Raw genomic sequence first — 13,498 nt, 5'->3', positions numbered from 1 at the left:
AACACTAACGACGAGGACAGGAAGCTGGTGGCTTGTCAAAGGTCTCCCCCCCCCCCATTTGCCCTGGTGATTTTCCAATTGGGTTTTAAAATTTACGAGTTTTGGCATTTAAGTCATCAGTAAGCATCGGTGGGTAGGCGGTTCTATATGTTTCTAACCTTGTCGGTGAAAAAGCATCTTCTGTTCTCAGTCCTTCATCGAGGTTGAGAGGTTCCTGGTTCAACCTTGACGATGAGCAGACGTCTGGACTCCACCTCCGCCTAGGAGCTACCGGATCACGTTGTTTTCGCGATTTTGGATTTGATACTACCGTTTGGCCCCATATTCAACGGTTCGGTTTATACGACGCCTGGCGCACTTATCGTCTTGGGTCACCGGATTACCTGCTTGATGGGGTTTTGTGAGTTCTTTTACTTCCCAAGCCCGGCCCGAGGCCAGGCTTCACTTGTGAGAATGAGGGCGATAGATTTGCGAGACTTGTGAGAATGAGAGCAATCTGATTGTTGTTAGATTTTGAACATTTTCTGGCTGGTTCTCCCAGCGGGGTGACGGTGTCCTGCGCCGGCTTGGCCGTGAGGTGCCGGGAGTTGGTGGGTCTTGGGCTCCTGGTGTGCCCTCAGCCGTGGTGGGCTCCTGGTGTGCCCTCAGCCGGGGTGGGCTCCTGGTGTGCTCTCAGCCGGGGTGGGCTCCTGGTGTGCCCTCAGCCGTGGTGGGCTCCTGGTGTGCCCTCAGTTGTGGTGGGCTCCTGGTGTGCCCTCAGTTGTGGTGGGCTCCTGGTGTGCCCTCAGTTGTGGTGGGCTCCTGGTGTGCCCTGAGTCGTGGTGAGCTCCTGGTGTGCCCTCAGCCAGGGTGGGCTCCTGGTGTGCCCTCAGCCGTGGGGGGGGGGGCTCCTGGTGTGCCCTCAGCCGTGGTGGGCGGATGGCATCTGCTCTGCCGGAGTGCAGAGCCGGTGCACTTTTGCAAACGCAAGTCACCAAATGACTTGTTTACGTTTTAGTTGGAGGATCGAGTTTTTGGTGTTGTTACCCAGTGTGTGGAGCAGGGCCCCGTGCTTGTCACCCTGAGGGACTCCTGGGGCTCTTCCAATCATGTGCCGGACTGTGCGTTTCTTTGACGCGAAGCATCTTAGTGATGCGCGTCTTCGTTTCGCCATTAGGATTTGCGATCAACCTTATACGGGTATGCCGGGGCGCATCCGATCTCACGATCGTCAACGCCCTAAATCAACAGCAACAACACTGAGGATCGTTGGATTTGATACCGTTGCTCCATGTTTGTTACAACTGACCTTTTGAAGAAAGTGTCAGGATCAACATCCTCCAATTTGTTCAGTATTTTAAGTTTCAATGAGATCCGCCCTGTCATGCCTGGGAAGAAATGACTTAGCTCTCGAATGACTTTATTTGCCTATTGTTACACTTTCTCCAGAGCAGCTATGTCCTTCTGAAGATGAGGTCTCCTTGCTTTGATAGTGATCCAAATGGGGGCACACCAGAGATTTATACAATTAAATCACTGCCTTCTTTTCATTAAAGTCAAAAGTACCCTTGATTATTCCAAGGGTTTGGTTAGCTTTTCTGACTGCTGCTCCTACCTGTTGTGCAACTTTTAGTGAGTGGTGGATTTTGACTCCAAGGACCTTTTCTTCATCAATCCTCTGTAATGTAATGGCATTGATTTGGTAGTGGTGCTGTGGGTTGCTATGCCCCACATGCAAGGTCTTGCATTTGTAATAACAGCCTTTAGCTTAAATCCTATTTTCAGGATATTCACTGACAACATCCTATATCATGGTTATGATGTTGAATGCAAATTTTACTACAATGTACCTAGAAATAATCCTCAAATTATGCTAAAATGTACCTGTTGATAATCCTCAAATTTTACTGTAATGTACCTACTAATTTTCTTAGAATTTACCTATTAACATTTTTCAATTTTGCTACAAATTACCTACTTACATTTATCTGTTAGATTTAAGGACCTGCTCGAAATGTTATGCATGTTAGTGGCTTTACAAGAATGTAAAGTCAATGCTATGTACCTTCATCAAGCCAATGTACCTTCTTGTATATAAATAAATAAATAAATCCCTAAAACTACAAACACAATACACTGTTTTTTCACCCCTTCCATCAGAATTAAACACCTATGTATGTTATCACAACAGATTTATTAAAAATTTACTGATGAGATATGGACACAGTAATATAACAAGTGTTCAAGAAATTTGTAAATGTTTAATTCAAAATAACTTGCTTCCAAAAATGTTCACCAAATATTGCCAGTTTACTAAGTTCAGGGAGTAAATATGGGTGATTGTAACATTTCCACCACTGCCCACTGGTTGGGAGGCGGTGTGCAGGATAAATATATCAATTATGAAACTAGCTCACCACATGCAAGTTGCTTATCTTGGAGACTACTTGTGGTCAGTTTCTAACTCAGTAATTGTTGATATAACACTATGCATTAAATTTTGTAACTAGCTCATCAAGACTTACTTGCTTAACTAAATTAATTTTGAGGCTCAATCCCTGACCCCATTATGTTCCTCTGCAACACTTTACACTACCATCCACAGGATAGGTATGGGGTGCATAATAACTAAACTAACTACGGCCAAGTACTTTAGGATCTAACGACCTTCCTGACCCCTATTCTCAATAGCCCAGACGAAGTTCACAACACACATTGCTAACGTCTCACAGCTCATGCCAAACAGCACAGAAAACACTTCTCATGAATTCTGGGACTACATCAAAAGATTACATGGCACCAATTCCACACAATTCAAATACCTCACACAACACTAAAAACACTGACCCAAACAAAATCATCACAGTTTTGAAGCATCACTGGGAAAACATTTTCCATCTACACCCTCCTTAACCCTCATCTACACTTTTTGTGCTTGGAAGGAAACTAGTTTGGTGTGGGACAAATATATTAACATTATTTTACATGTAGTTTATAGCTTAATTAACTTATCTCTGTCTAGAAATCTGACATTCATCTTGTAACTCATTTTGTATGCATGTATTTCCCTAAGTAAACATTATTATTATTATTATTATTATAAGTTACCAGTAATTGAATTACAGAAGTTAACTAAGCTATAATTCAAATCAAATCAAATGTTTATTCAGGTAAAAGTAATGTACATACATACAAGATGAGTTACAAACATTATATTGGATTTATAGACAGAGCTAGTACATACAATGCCTAGTTACTAAAGCTATATTGACAACAGTGGATATGAATGTAAAGTGATATAACAGAATGTATGAGTGGTCCATTCTGTGTCCCAGGTGCATCCAGCAGCTTGTGTAGGTGCTGCTGCACGATAGGCCAACAGAAGGAGGGGGTCAGCCTGGATGGTGTCCATTGCCCCCCTTAAGGAGTTGTGTGACCTTTATGTTCATACAGCTTGAACATAAAGGCTACTACCGCGAAGAAGGAGTGAATCGTACAATAGGCCAGCTCATTGTTAAGCAGGGACTGCAGGAAGTTGGCCAGCAAGTTGTGGGAGGGGAGTGCTGAGAGGAGCTTCAACGGCTGTATATACCTTGTTGCATAATTAGTGTATTCTCGGCCTTGTTGAGGGCTGCTGGAAGGCTGTAATCGTTTTTATTGTTGTAGGATATCAGACCTCAGGAGCACCACAACATGGTCGGCTGCAAGTTCGGCATTGCTGAGTAGAGTGGGTGGCAGTATCTGTTAGCGTGATAAAGCATCACAAACCCTGTTGGACTTCTCCACGTGTGTGGGCAGGAGTGTAATGTTAGTGAGGAGAAGAGTGAGGTGCCGGGCCCCGAGGCAGCCCAGGCCATGAGCAAGGAAAAGGGATGGTGACATGCCCACATGCCTATACAGTACTGTACTCGCTTGAGAAGGAGCTTGAAGAGTGGTGCTGCTGCTTTAGCTCAAGGGCTCGACACGACCTGACATGCTGTCAGTAGAGGTCATGTGCAGGGGAGGAATTATCATTAAATGGCACTTCCCTGACAACAGGTGGCATAGGTACCAGCACTGTGTGGGGTGTGTCGGTGCCACCTGCAGCTTTCACCCGAGCCCAGAGTGTCTGGAGCATATCCTGGTCATCTCTAACAAGTGCTGCTGCTTGGATGATGTCCTGCCTGGCCCCCACTTTCTGACCTGGAAAGTCGGAGCAGCCTCCACCTTGTAGCCAGAGTCATCTGACGAACTTTCTGAAGTGAGGGATGCAAAGAGGGGTGGCCTGGCCCAGCTCTTGGGCAGCTGGGTCCTCCCACTGCTTTGGTGCTGACCACAGACAGCAGCAGCAGGTCGAACTCTCTTCTACGCTGTGGGGGCGGGGCGGAGATATCGCCACAACATCGCCCCTGTAAGAGTGAAGATCATAAGGAAAAGTGAGCCAACAAGGGAACTAACTGTAAAATGGGCTAAGAAGGAAGGCAGTAATACTGTACAGACAAGGCAATATAAAAAGCAGCAAATAAAAGTCTGCACTGAAGATGATGGCAATGACAAATGCAGCCATAATGAAGGCTGCAATGAAGGGGGCATTAATGATGGCAATTAAGGAAGGCAGCATGGTGAAGGTTGCCAGTAGAGGTGCACCTCTACTTCACCTTCTACTTGAAGGTGAAGTAGAGGCTGCAAAGATGAAGGAAGCAATAATAAAGGGTGGATGGGCAGCAGCTATAAAGTAGGGGAGGGAAGGGGAAGGCAGCAATAATATGGCTGTGATAATTTGCAATAGAAGCCATAGTAAAAAGTTTGTGAATTAAAAAAAAAGTACAGCAATAATAAAGACTGAGGTAATAATGAGCAGGGTAATAAAAGCCATGAAATAAGAGCTGTGATAATAAAAGCTACAATAACGAAGGGTGAAATAACAAAATGCTGCAATAATGAAGGCAGCAAGAATAAACGGATTAAATTTGAAGACCGAGGTTACCATGTACATTAACTCACAATTGAGAATTCTGGGTTCGAATCCCGTTTGATAAAGAAATGATTGGGCATGTTTCCTTTCACCTCATGCTCCTGTCCACCTAGCAGTAAATAGGTACCTAGGAGTTATCAGCTTGTTGTGGGGTTGCATCCTGGGCAGGGCCAGTAATTCAACCATGGGGGGGAGGGGTGCCTGTGTATAAGCCTAACATGTACTGTATGTACCTGGCTTCCTGTCCCCCAACACAATGAATTATAATTATATGCAAAAATACTAGTATGTACATAAATTTTAATAAGTAAACTTTATTTTTACTCTGGTAAAAATATAAATACTTATATACAGTATATTGCTTTTAAAAGACAATACAGTATAAGATTAAAATATAACTTAAAATGCCACATACTGCACAACTTTACCTCCTAATGTAAAAATAATTGATCATTGCAAGGCATAATAATTGTTGTACAGTAATCCACAAGTTAGGAGTGAACATTAGCTAGTGAATCAAGCACTACAACAATTGACAAGTAAGTAATTATCAACGAAGGCACCAAGCCACAACAATTGACAAATGAAACGAATTATTCCGAAACGCTACGCGTACTAGTGGCTGTACAAGAATGTAACAACTCTTGTATATATCTCAAAAAAAAATGATGGTTGAAAGTACAGTACATGTTAGTATTCAAACTGTGTTCACACATCGAGGTAAGGTTAAAGAGATTAAGACCGCCTTAGTGAACCCAAACCAATGTTAAAGCCAAGAGGTCACAAAGAGTGACCCAAAGTTCTTTGAAACAAGGAGATGTACATTTAATCTGATTATACCCTCCTTTGGGGATGCTGGGTGTGGTGGTGGAGGCTGTAACTTGCTGGACAGCAGTCTTGTGGTAGCCACAGTTCTAGCAAGTTCTCCTCTATATCCATCAATGGCAGCGACGAAGTGAAACTGACCAAATGTGGGGACCTGATATGATCTTGTTGGGCGAGTTGAATCTGCAATATGTGAGTACTGTATGAGAGACTAACTGGGTGTGAAGTGGTGTACTGATGATTCAGAATTAGGGACTTAGGTGGAGGTTACGAGTTTAGGTGGTGACCAGGAAGGTCCAATGAGTTTATTTGTATGGATAATCAATTTAACCAAGTTGAGTATGTTACTGTGTTAATTACTGTATGTCTATTTTATATGATTAAATTTTACAGTAATTTGAAAATATAAAAGCAAAAATACCTTTGTAAAAAATTTCAGCTCACAATATGATGGCACAGAACTCTATTTTCAACATAATGCTCATATTTTCCAAATGGTACATTTTATTAGTGGGATGCTCATGTCCTCATATGTATCTCAAAGAATACTACTGAACTGAATGGCAGTGTTATGATCCATCAAACATCCTCACCATATAGTGCCTTTTAAAGCCAATTTGGTTACTAAGTGTATGTTGTAAGTTTTTTCTCAGGACACCATTAAGGCTTATCACCTGAATGCGCTAATATGTGCCTTCTCATACTGTTGCGGTGGCGAAATCTTTTACCACATTCAGGACATTCATGAGGCTTATCATCTGAATGCACTAACAAGTGACTTATAATACCACTACGTTCTCTGAATACTCTTCCACACTCTGCACACTCAAAAGGCTTACAACCTGTATGTACCATTCTGTGAGTCTTCATAGATCCAAGCTGAGTGAATCTTTTTCCACATTCTGGACATTCATGAGGTTTATCACCTGTATGCACCACCATGTGAGCTTTCATTTGACCACGATAACTAAATTTTTTACCACACTCCGGACATTTGTGAGCTTGATCACCAGTATGCACAAGCCTGTGAGTCTTCATGAATCTAAGATGAGTGAATCTTTTCCCACACTCAAGACACACATGAGGTTTATCACCAGAATGTATTATCTTGTGGCTTTTCAAACTTCCAAGGTGACTGAACCCTTTCCCACATTCTGGACAATAGTGAGGTTTATCACATGAATGCACAATTCTGTGACTTTTCATACTGCCAAGGTGACTGAATCTTTTCCCACACTCAGGACACTCATGAGGTTTATCACCAGTGTGCAAAATCCTATGACTCTTCATATTTGCAAGTTTGCTAAAAAATTTCCCACACTCGGGACATTCAAAAGGTTTATCGCCCGTGTGCACCATTCGATGGGTCTTCATATTTCCAAGATGAATAAATGTTTTCCCACACTCTGGACATTCATAAGGTCTGTCACCTGTATGTGTCATAATATGAGTCTTCAAACTTCCAAGATGACGTAATCTTTTCCCACACTCTGGACATTCATGTGGTTTATCACCCGTATGCACCCGTAGATGAATCAACATATTTGCATGACGACTGAACCCTTTTCCACACTCAGGACATTCATAGGGTTTATCACCCGTATGCACCACCATGTGATTCTTTAAATGCCCAAGACGATTGAATCTTTTCCCACATTCGAGACATTCATGAGGTCTGTCCATCTTTATGGATAATGCAATTTATATTAAGGTTATTTCCAAGCAATGAATGTAGGAGTTTTCTGGTGACGTGGTGACGTTTTCTGGAGACACAACACTCCTGCTGGAAGACTCTTCTTAATAGTAAGTGCAGTGGGAGGATCTTCTTATTCCTTGCTATAAGCGTAATTTGTTGTTATTTTTCTGCAAGGACTTTGTTGTTGTTATAGCGTCGGACGATCGTGGTCCCGAGTCGAAGGTTCCGTCTTTGTTAATGCATTGTGCAATACACCTAAAGATTTAATCCTCTCGAAGACTGCACGAGATGTTGTTACTTATGTTAGGCGAGGACACATCACTGGCAAATCAATAATATTTTTTTTAATGAATTTCACGTGAATTCTTGACAAATAATTTTTAGGGGTTGTGTCAATGGCGCAGGATGGTCGCTTATGTTGCTGTTGTTGTAATGTTCACGTTTTCTATGGCTGATTATAACGTTAGTTTAGTTCATTTATTATGCACCCCATACCCATCATGTGGGCGGTAGTGAAGAAGATTATATAATGGGCTCAGGGACTGAACCCCTCAATTCATTTAGTTAAACAAGTTACAATCTTGATGTGCTAGTTACAAAATTCAGTATAAGTCGTCACAATCATAAATGGGTTGGAGATCGACCACAAGTACAGTTTAGAAATTAAGCAACTGACATATGTGGAGATTTGATTGATGAAGATTAAGCCACCTAAAAGGTGGCACGGGCATGAATAGCCCATAAGTGATGGCCCTTTTGAGCAATTACCAGTATCAACAGATGATACTGGAGATCTGTGGAGATGCGACTGCACCCTGCGTGACAGAAGATGTCTCCCCCGTGATATATGGAGATGTTGTTGTTATTATAGATTCAGCTACTCGGAACAAGTTCCAAGCAGCACGGGCTATGGTGAGCCCGTAACTTACCTGGCACAGGAGCGGGGCAAGTAGCACGGGCTATGGTGAGCCCGTAGTGGACTTACCTGGCACAGGAGCAGTGCTGTGTGTGTGTATGTGGAGAGTTAGTGTCATAATTAATATGTTTGTCCTGCACACCGCCCCCCATCCAGTGGGCAGCGGTGGATAGGTTAGTCACTTAGTTACTACCTACTATAAAGGTAATTTAAATACGCAACATTTGTTCAAATGTAATCAAATTTTTGGTGGACTAGAAATATTTAGCCTATTTAGATTTAGAAGGCCTATTTGTAAGTGATATATACCAATATTAGATTTCAACGTAGTGAGAGAGAGAAAGAGAACGAGAGAGAGAAACGGAGACGGACGGGGAATGGGGGGGGGGTGGGAGGGAAGAAAGACAGACCCAGGCACTGCCGGATACCTCTTCAAGTGTGGGTTTATTTAGAAGGTATTCCCTATAGATGTTTATAGATGGATGCTATAGATGCATACTATAGATGTAGATGTATTCCCTATAGTTTATTTAGAAGGTATTTCCTATAGATGTATCTATAGATAGCTTACCCCCGCAAGGTAAGCAGTCTCCGTGGCGCAGTGGTAAGAAACTCCCTCCGCGCTTTGTGAGCGATTTAGCCTGGGTTCGTTTCCTGGCTGAGGAGGATTGACTGGGCGCCAATCCTTAACTGTAGCTGTTATAACCCTTGAAGCTCATAGATTCGTAACAGTAGCCTCTGTTTACCCAACAGTAAAATGGGTACCTGGTTGTTAAACGATTTGGCGGGTCGTATTCCGGCGAAAATTAGGATTAAGGACCTGCCCAAAACGCTATGCGTGCTAGTGGCTGTACAAGAATGTAAGAACTCTTCTGTATATAAATAAACAGTAATAGATAGATCGATAAATAGATAGACAGCTTTCAAATATTGCACCAGCAAAGTAATGGGGAGAGAAAAACTATACAGTATACATTACATTTGTAATTAATACTGGATGAATAGTAATAAATGGATGTACATTTGAGTGTATACCAGACAAAGTCCATTTAGTAGAATTTAGTCATTTTGTGTAATAACTTTTATATCTCATATTTCTAATTTAAAATAAAAAAATAAAAATGTTTATTCAGGTAAAAGTACATACATAGAAGATAAGTTACAAATATAACGTTGGATTTATAGATAGAGCTAGTACATACAATACTTAAAGCCACTAATACGCGTATCGTTTCGGACAACTCTTCATTATACTCGTGATCGAAAAATATCATAGTTTTGATATACAAGAGATGAAACAGAAACCCATGAAATAGATCAATATTCTGAACGTTCCAGATAACGTTCAAAAGGAGGCGGAGTTTCCAGCAAATACCTTCCTGTGATTGGCTTTGCGGGGAATGCCAACACTCTTTTTTATTAAGAAAATGTTAACTAAGAAATACGATCTATTGCACAACAACTTCCTTGTTGTTCAAAAGAACAACAATTTATGTTTTGTACCTGACAGAAATGTCCATCTAACTGAATAATTTAGTCTATTGAAGTCTCGTAGTTTAGTTTTAAGAAACCTTGGTAGTTCTCAGTAAATTATAATCATTAGTCTATGAATTATTATCTGTAAATATTTCAATTGGCTCCAAATTAAAATATATATAATAGATTATGCTCTATGCAAGTTAAAAAAAATGAATCGTCAATTATGTGTTACAGAAAACGTGTAACGTAGGGTACACTACACTACCGCACACAGGATGGGTATAGGGACCAATACCGTTCACAGAATGGAGGATGGGAATAGGGACCATAACACCCACAAAATGGGTATTGGGTCCAATACTACCAGCACATTTAATCTCTACCACCACATGCACCTTGTGCTTCCATATACCGGAGTTACATATACAGGAATTACTACCGGGACCCAGTGCTTTAAGGATCCCGGTAGAAAGGTCGGGTTCCTTCTCGACGCACAATCGAGAATTCAGAGTTCGAATCCCTGGCAGGACAGAAATGGTTGGGCACACTTCCTGTCACCTAATACTCTGTTCACCTAGCAGTAAAAAGGTACTCAGGAGTTAGTCAGCTTCTTGTGGGGTTGCGCCCTGGGCGGGGTCAGTAATTCGGCCTGAGTGTGGGGGGTGGGGGAACCTCGATATAAACATAACGTGAATGAATACATTGGGTAATATATGTGAAAAAATTATTAATTAATAATTACCAAAACAATCAATTTATTATATAGTTCGTGCATCCTGGGAATGGTCAGTAATTAGACCTTGTGGAATATACAGATGACAGCACGGAGACCTTGTGGGACTGAGCTCAGAGGACGGCATGGAGACCTTGTGGGACTGAGCACAGATGACGGCATGGAGACCTTGTGGGACTGAGCACAGAGGACGGCATGGAGACCTTGTGGAACTGAGCACAGAGGACGGCATGGAGACCTTGTGGGACTGAGCACGGAGGACGGCATGGAGACCTTGTAGGACTGAGCACAGAGGACAGCATGGAGACCTTGTAGGACTGAGCACAGAGGACGGCATGGAGACCTTGTGGGACTGAGCACAGAGGACGGCATGGAGACCTTGTGGGACTGAGCACAGAGGACGGCATGGAGACCTTGTGGGACTGAGCACAGAGGACGGCATGGAGACCTTGTGGGACTGAGCACAGAGAACGGCATGGAGACCTTGTAGGACTGAGCACAGAGGACGGCATAGAGACCTTGTGGGACTGAGCACGGAGGACGGCATGGAGACCTTGTGGGACTGAGCACAGAGGACGGCATGGAGACCTTGTGGGACTGAGCACAGAGGACGGCATGGAGACCTTGTGGGACTGAGCACAGAGGACGGCATGGAGACCTTGTGGGACTGAGCACAGAGAACGGCATGGAGACCTTGTAGGACTGAGCACAGAGGACGGCATGGAGACCTTGTGGGACTGAGCACGGAGGACGGCATGGAGACCTTGTAGGACTGAGCACAGAGGACGGCATGGAGACCTTGTAGGACTGAGCACAGAGGACGGCATGGAGACCTTGTGGGACTGAGCTCAGAGGACGGCACGGAGACCTTGTGGGACTGAGCACAGAGGACGGCATGGAGACCTTGTGGGACTGAGCACAGAGGACGGCATGGAGACCTTGTGGGACTGAGCACGGAGGACGGCATGTAGACCTTGTGGGACTGAGCACGGAGGACGGCATGGAGACCTTGTAGGACTGAGCACAGAGGACGGCATGGAGACCTTGTGGGACTGAGCACGGAGGACGGCATGGAGACCTTGTGGGACTGAGCACAGAGGACGGCATGGAGACCTTGTGGGACTGAGCACGGAGGACGGCATGGAGACCTTGTGGGACTGAGCACAGAGGACGGCATGGAGACCTTGTGGGACTGAGCACGGAGGACGGCATGGAGACCTTGTGGGACTGAGCACAGAGGACGGCATGGAGACCTTGTAGGACTGAGCACAGAGGACGGCATGGAGACCTTGTGGGACTGAGCACAGAGGACGGCATGGAGACCTTGTAGGACTGAGCACAGAGTTCTCCAAATTTAGCTAAATCATTTGCTCGTAAAGAGGAAATTTCTTACCATCTCTGATTGCTTCTGAGCAGCCTGTGGTCAGCAATATTCCCAGAAATTCAAGAAAATCTAGTTAACTTGAGGCAAAGATAAATAATGATTAATTAATTAAATTAAATAATTAATAATTAAAATTATTAATTAAGATCCTCTGTGTCTGCCCGAAACGCTGCACGTATTAGTGGATTTACAAGATTGTAAATACTATGCTATGTATTCTCACAAACCCAATGTACCTTCTTGTATATAAATAAATAAATAAAGATTTATAGTTCACCTATGGTATACACAGCTACCACCTATGGCTCTTTATTTTAGCATTTTGGATGATTTTTAAGGTTTAATAAATAAGATTGTAGTGAAGTCGTCAGTGAAAATGATAGCTGTTGACAGATGAATGCTCTCTTTACTAATATCGAAAGTTTTTTTTTTAGATATATACAAGAGTTGTTACATTCTTGTAGAGCCACTAGTACGCGTAGCGTTTCGGGCAAGTCCTTAATCCTATGGTCCCTGGAATACGATCCCCGCCGCGAAGAATCGTTGTTACAACCAAGTACACATTTTACTGTTGCGTTAAACAGAGGCTACAGTTAAGGATTTGCGCCCAGTAAATCCTCCCCGGCCAGGATACGAACCCATGACAAAGCGCTCGCGGAACGCCAGGCGAGTGTCTTACCACTACACCACGGTAGTTAATAAAAGTTATAATAAGTCAACATTTTGTGTCATGATATTTCAACTCAAGATTTAAACCACTATTCAACAGTGCATACTGTTGAAGATTAGCACTTAGGAGAACTCTTGGTGCTTCTCAGTAAATTATAATAAGCACTCTATAAATTATTACATATAATAATGATGCTGTTGCTAAACAACATTATATACATTAGTATATGCTTTGAAAATCTTAGAGAATGAATTGTATGAACGTTAACAGAAAACGACGCGACGTTGAAATGTCTATGGGGTACACTACTGCAAACATAACAGATAAAGGGTCCTCGACAAGGCACACGCTGTTTATGGGGTTTATTACCACCCAAAAGGATAGGTATTGGATCCAATACACCTGTTGGATAGGTATTGGGTCCACTACCACATGTTGGATGGGTATGGGGTCCACTACCACCCACAGGGTGGGTAGTAGTGGGTTCATTACCGCCCACTGGATTGGTATGGGGCTCACTACCACCTATTGGATGGGTATGGGGGGTCTACTACCACCCACAGGATGGGTATGGGGTCCACTACTGCCAAGAGGATGTTGAAGGTGTGTGTGGTGACTCCCAAGCTTCTGTACTGAAGTTAACTGAATCACGATGGAAATTATACTGGTGATTACTCGATTGATTGATTGATTGATTGATTGATTGATGAGGATTAAGCCACCCAAGAGGTGGCATATTCATAAATAGCCCGTGGATGATTACTTGCTTCTTGACTGATTATTGGATCACACTCACCTCATCATTCACTAGCAGGTTGGAAAGAATGTTAACTGTAATTAGGGAAGAGGTATGAGTTTCGTC

General features: G+C 43.0%; 1 protein-coding gene across 3 annotated transcripts; it reads right to left on the bottom strand.

The window, feature by feature from the left end:
• Positions 1-2,154: 2,154 nt before the first annotated feature.
• LOC123763193 (putative zinc finger protein 66) lies at positions 2,155-7,871 on the bottom strand. Of its 3 annotated transcripts, none has more exons than XR_011222446.1 (3): positions 6,180-7,865; positions 5,757-5,941; positions 2,155-4,367 (listed from the first exon to the last, which is right to left on the bottom strand). XR_011222446.1 is itself a non-coding variant. In XM_069303127.1 (3 exons), the coding sequence occupies exons 1-3, from the start codon at positions 7,439-7,441 to the stop codon at positions 4,110-4,112; spliced, it is 1,257 nt and encodes a 418-aa protein (XP_069159228.1). In that variant the 5' UTR covers positions 7,442-7,865; the 3' UTR covers positions 2,155-4,109. The 3 variants fall into 3 exon arrangements, 1 of the variants encoding a protein (XP_069159228.1); XM_069303127.1 differs by having other exon boundaries at positions 5,774-5,941; positions 6,611-7,865; XR_011222445.1 differs by having other exon boundaries at positions 2,155-5,941; positions 6,180-7,871.
• Between the last annotated feature and the right edge of the window lie 5,627 nt (positions 7,872-13,498).

The sequence above is a fragment of the Procambarus clarkii genome, chromosome 49, assembly GCF_040958095.1.
Source record: "Procambarus clarkii isolate CNS0578487 chromosome 49, FALCON_Pclarkii_2.0, whole genome shotgun sequence".
In the NCBI taxonomy this organism is placed as follows: Eukaryota; Metazoa; Arthropoda; class Malacostraca; order Decapoda; family Cambaridae; genus Procambarus; species Procambarus clarkii.
Note: the sequence above shows the minus strand (reverse complement) of the source record. Positions and strands in the feature narration are given on the sequence as shown.

Bases quoted from the DNA above. Each gene is read 5' to 3' on its own strand.
- LOC123763193 (XM_069303127.1), bottom strand. From the start codon at position 7,441: ATGGACAGACCTCATGAATGTCTCGAATGTGGGAAAAGATTCAATCGT. The intron at 5,942-6,610 runs GTACATACAGGT...CACATATTGCAG, and splicing joins CTATGAAGACTCACAGAATG to ATTCAACTCGCCCAACAAGA. The intron at 4,368-5,773 runs GTATAATCAGAT...TCACTCTTACAG, and splicing joins CCCAGCATCCCCAAAGGAGG to GGGCGATGTTGTGGCGATAT.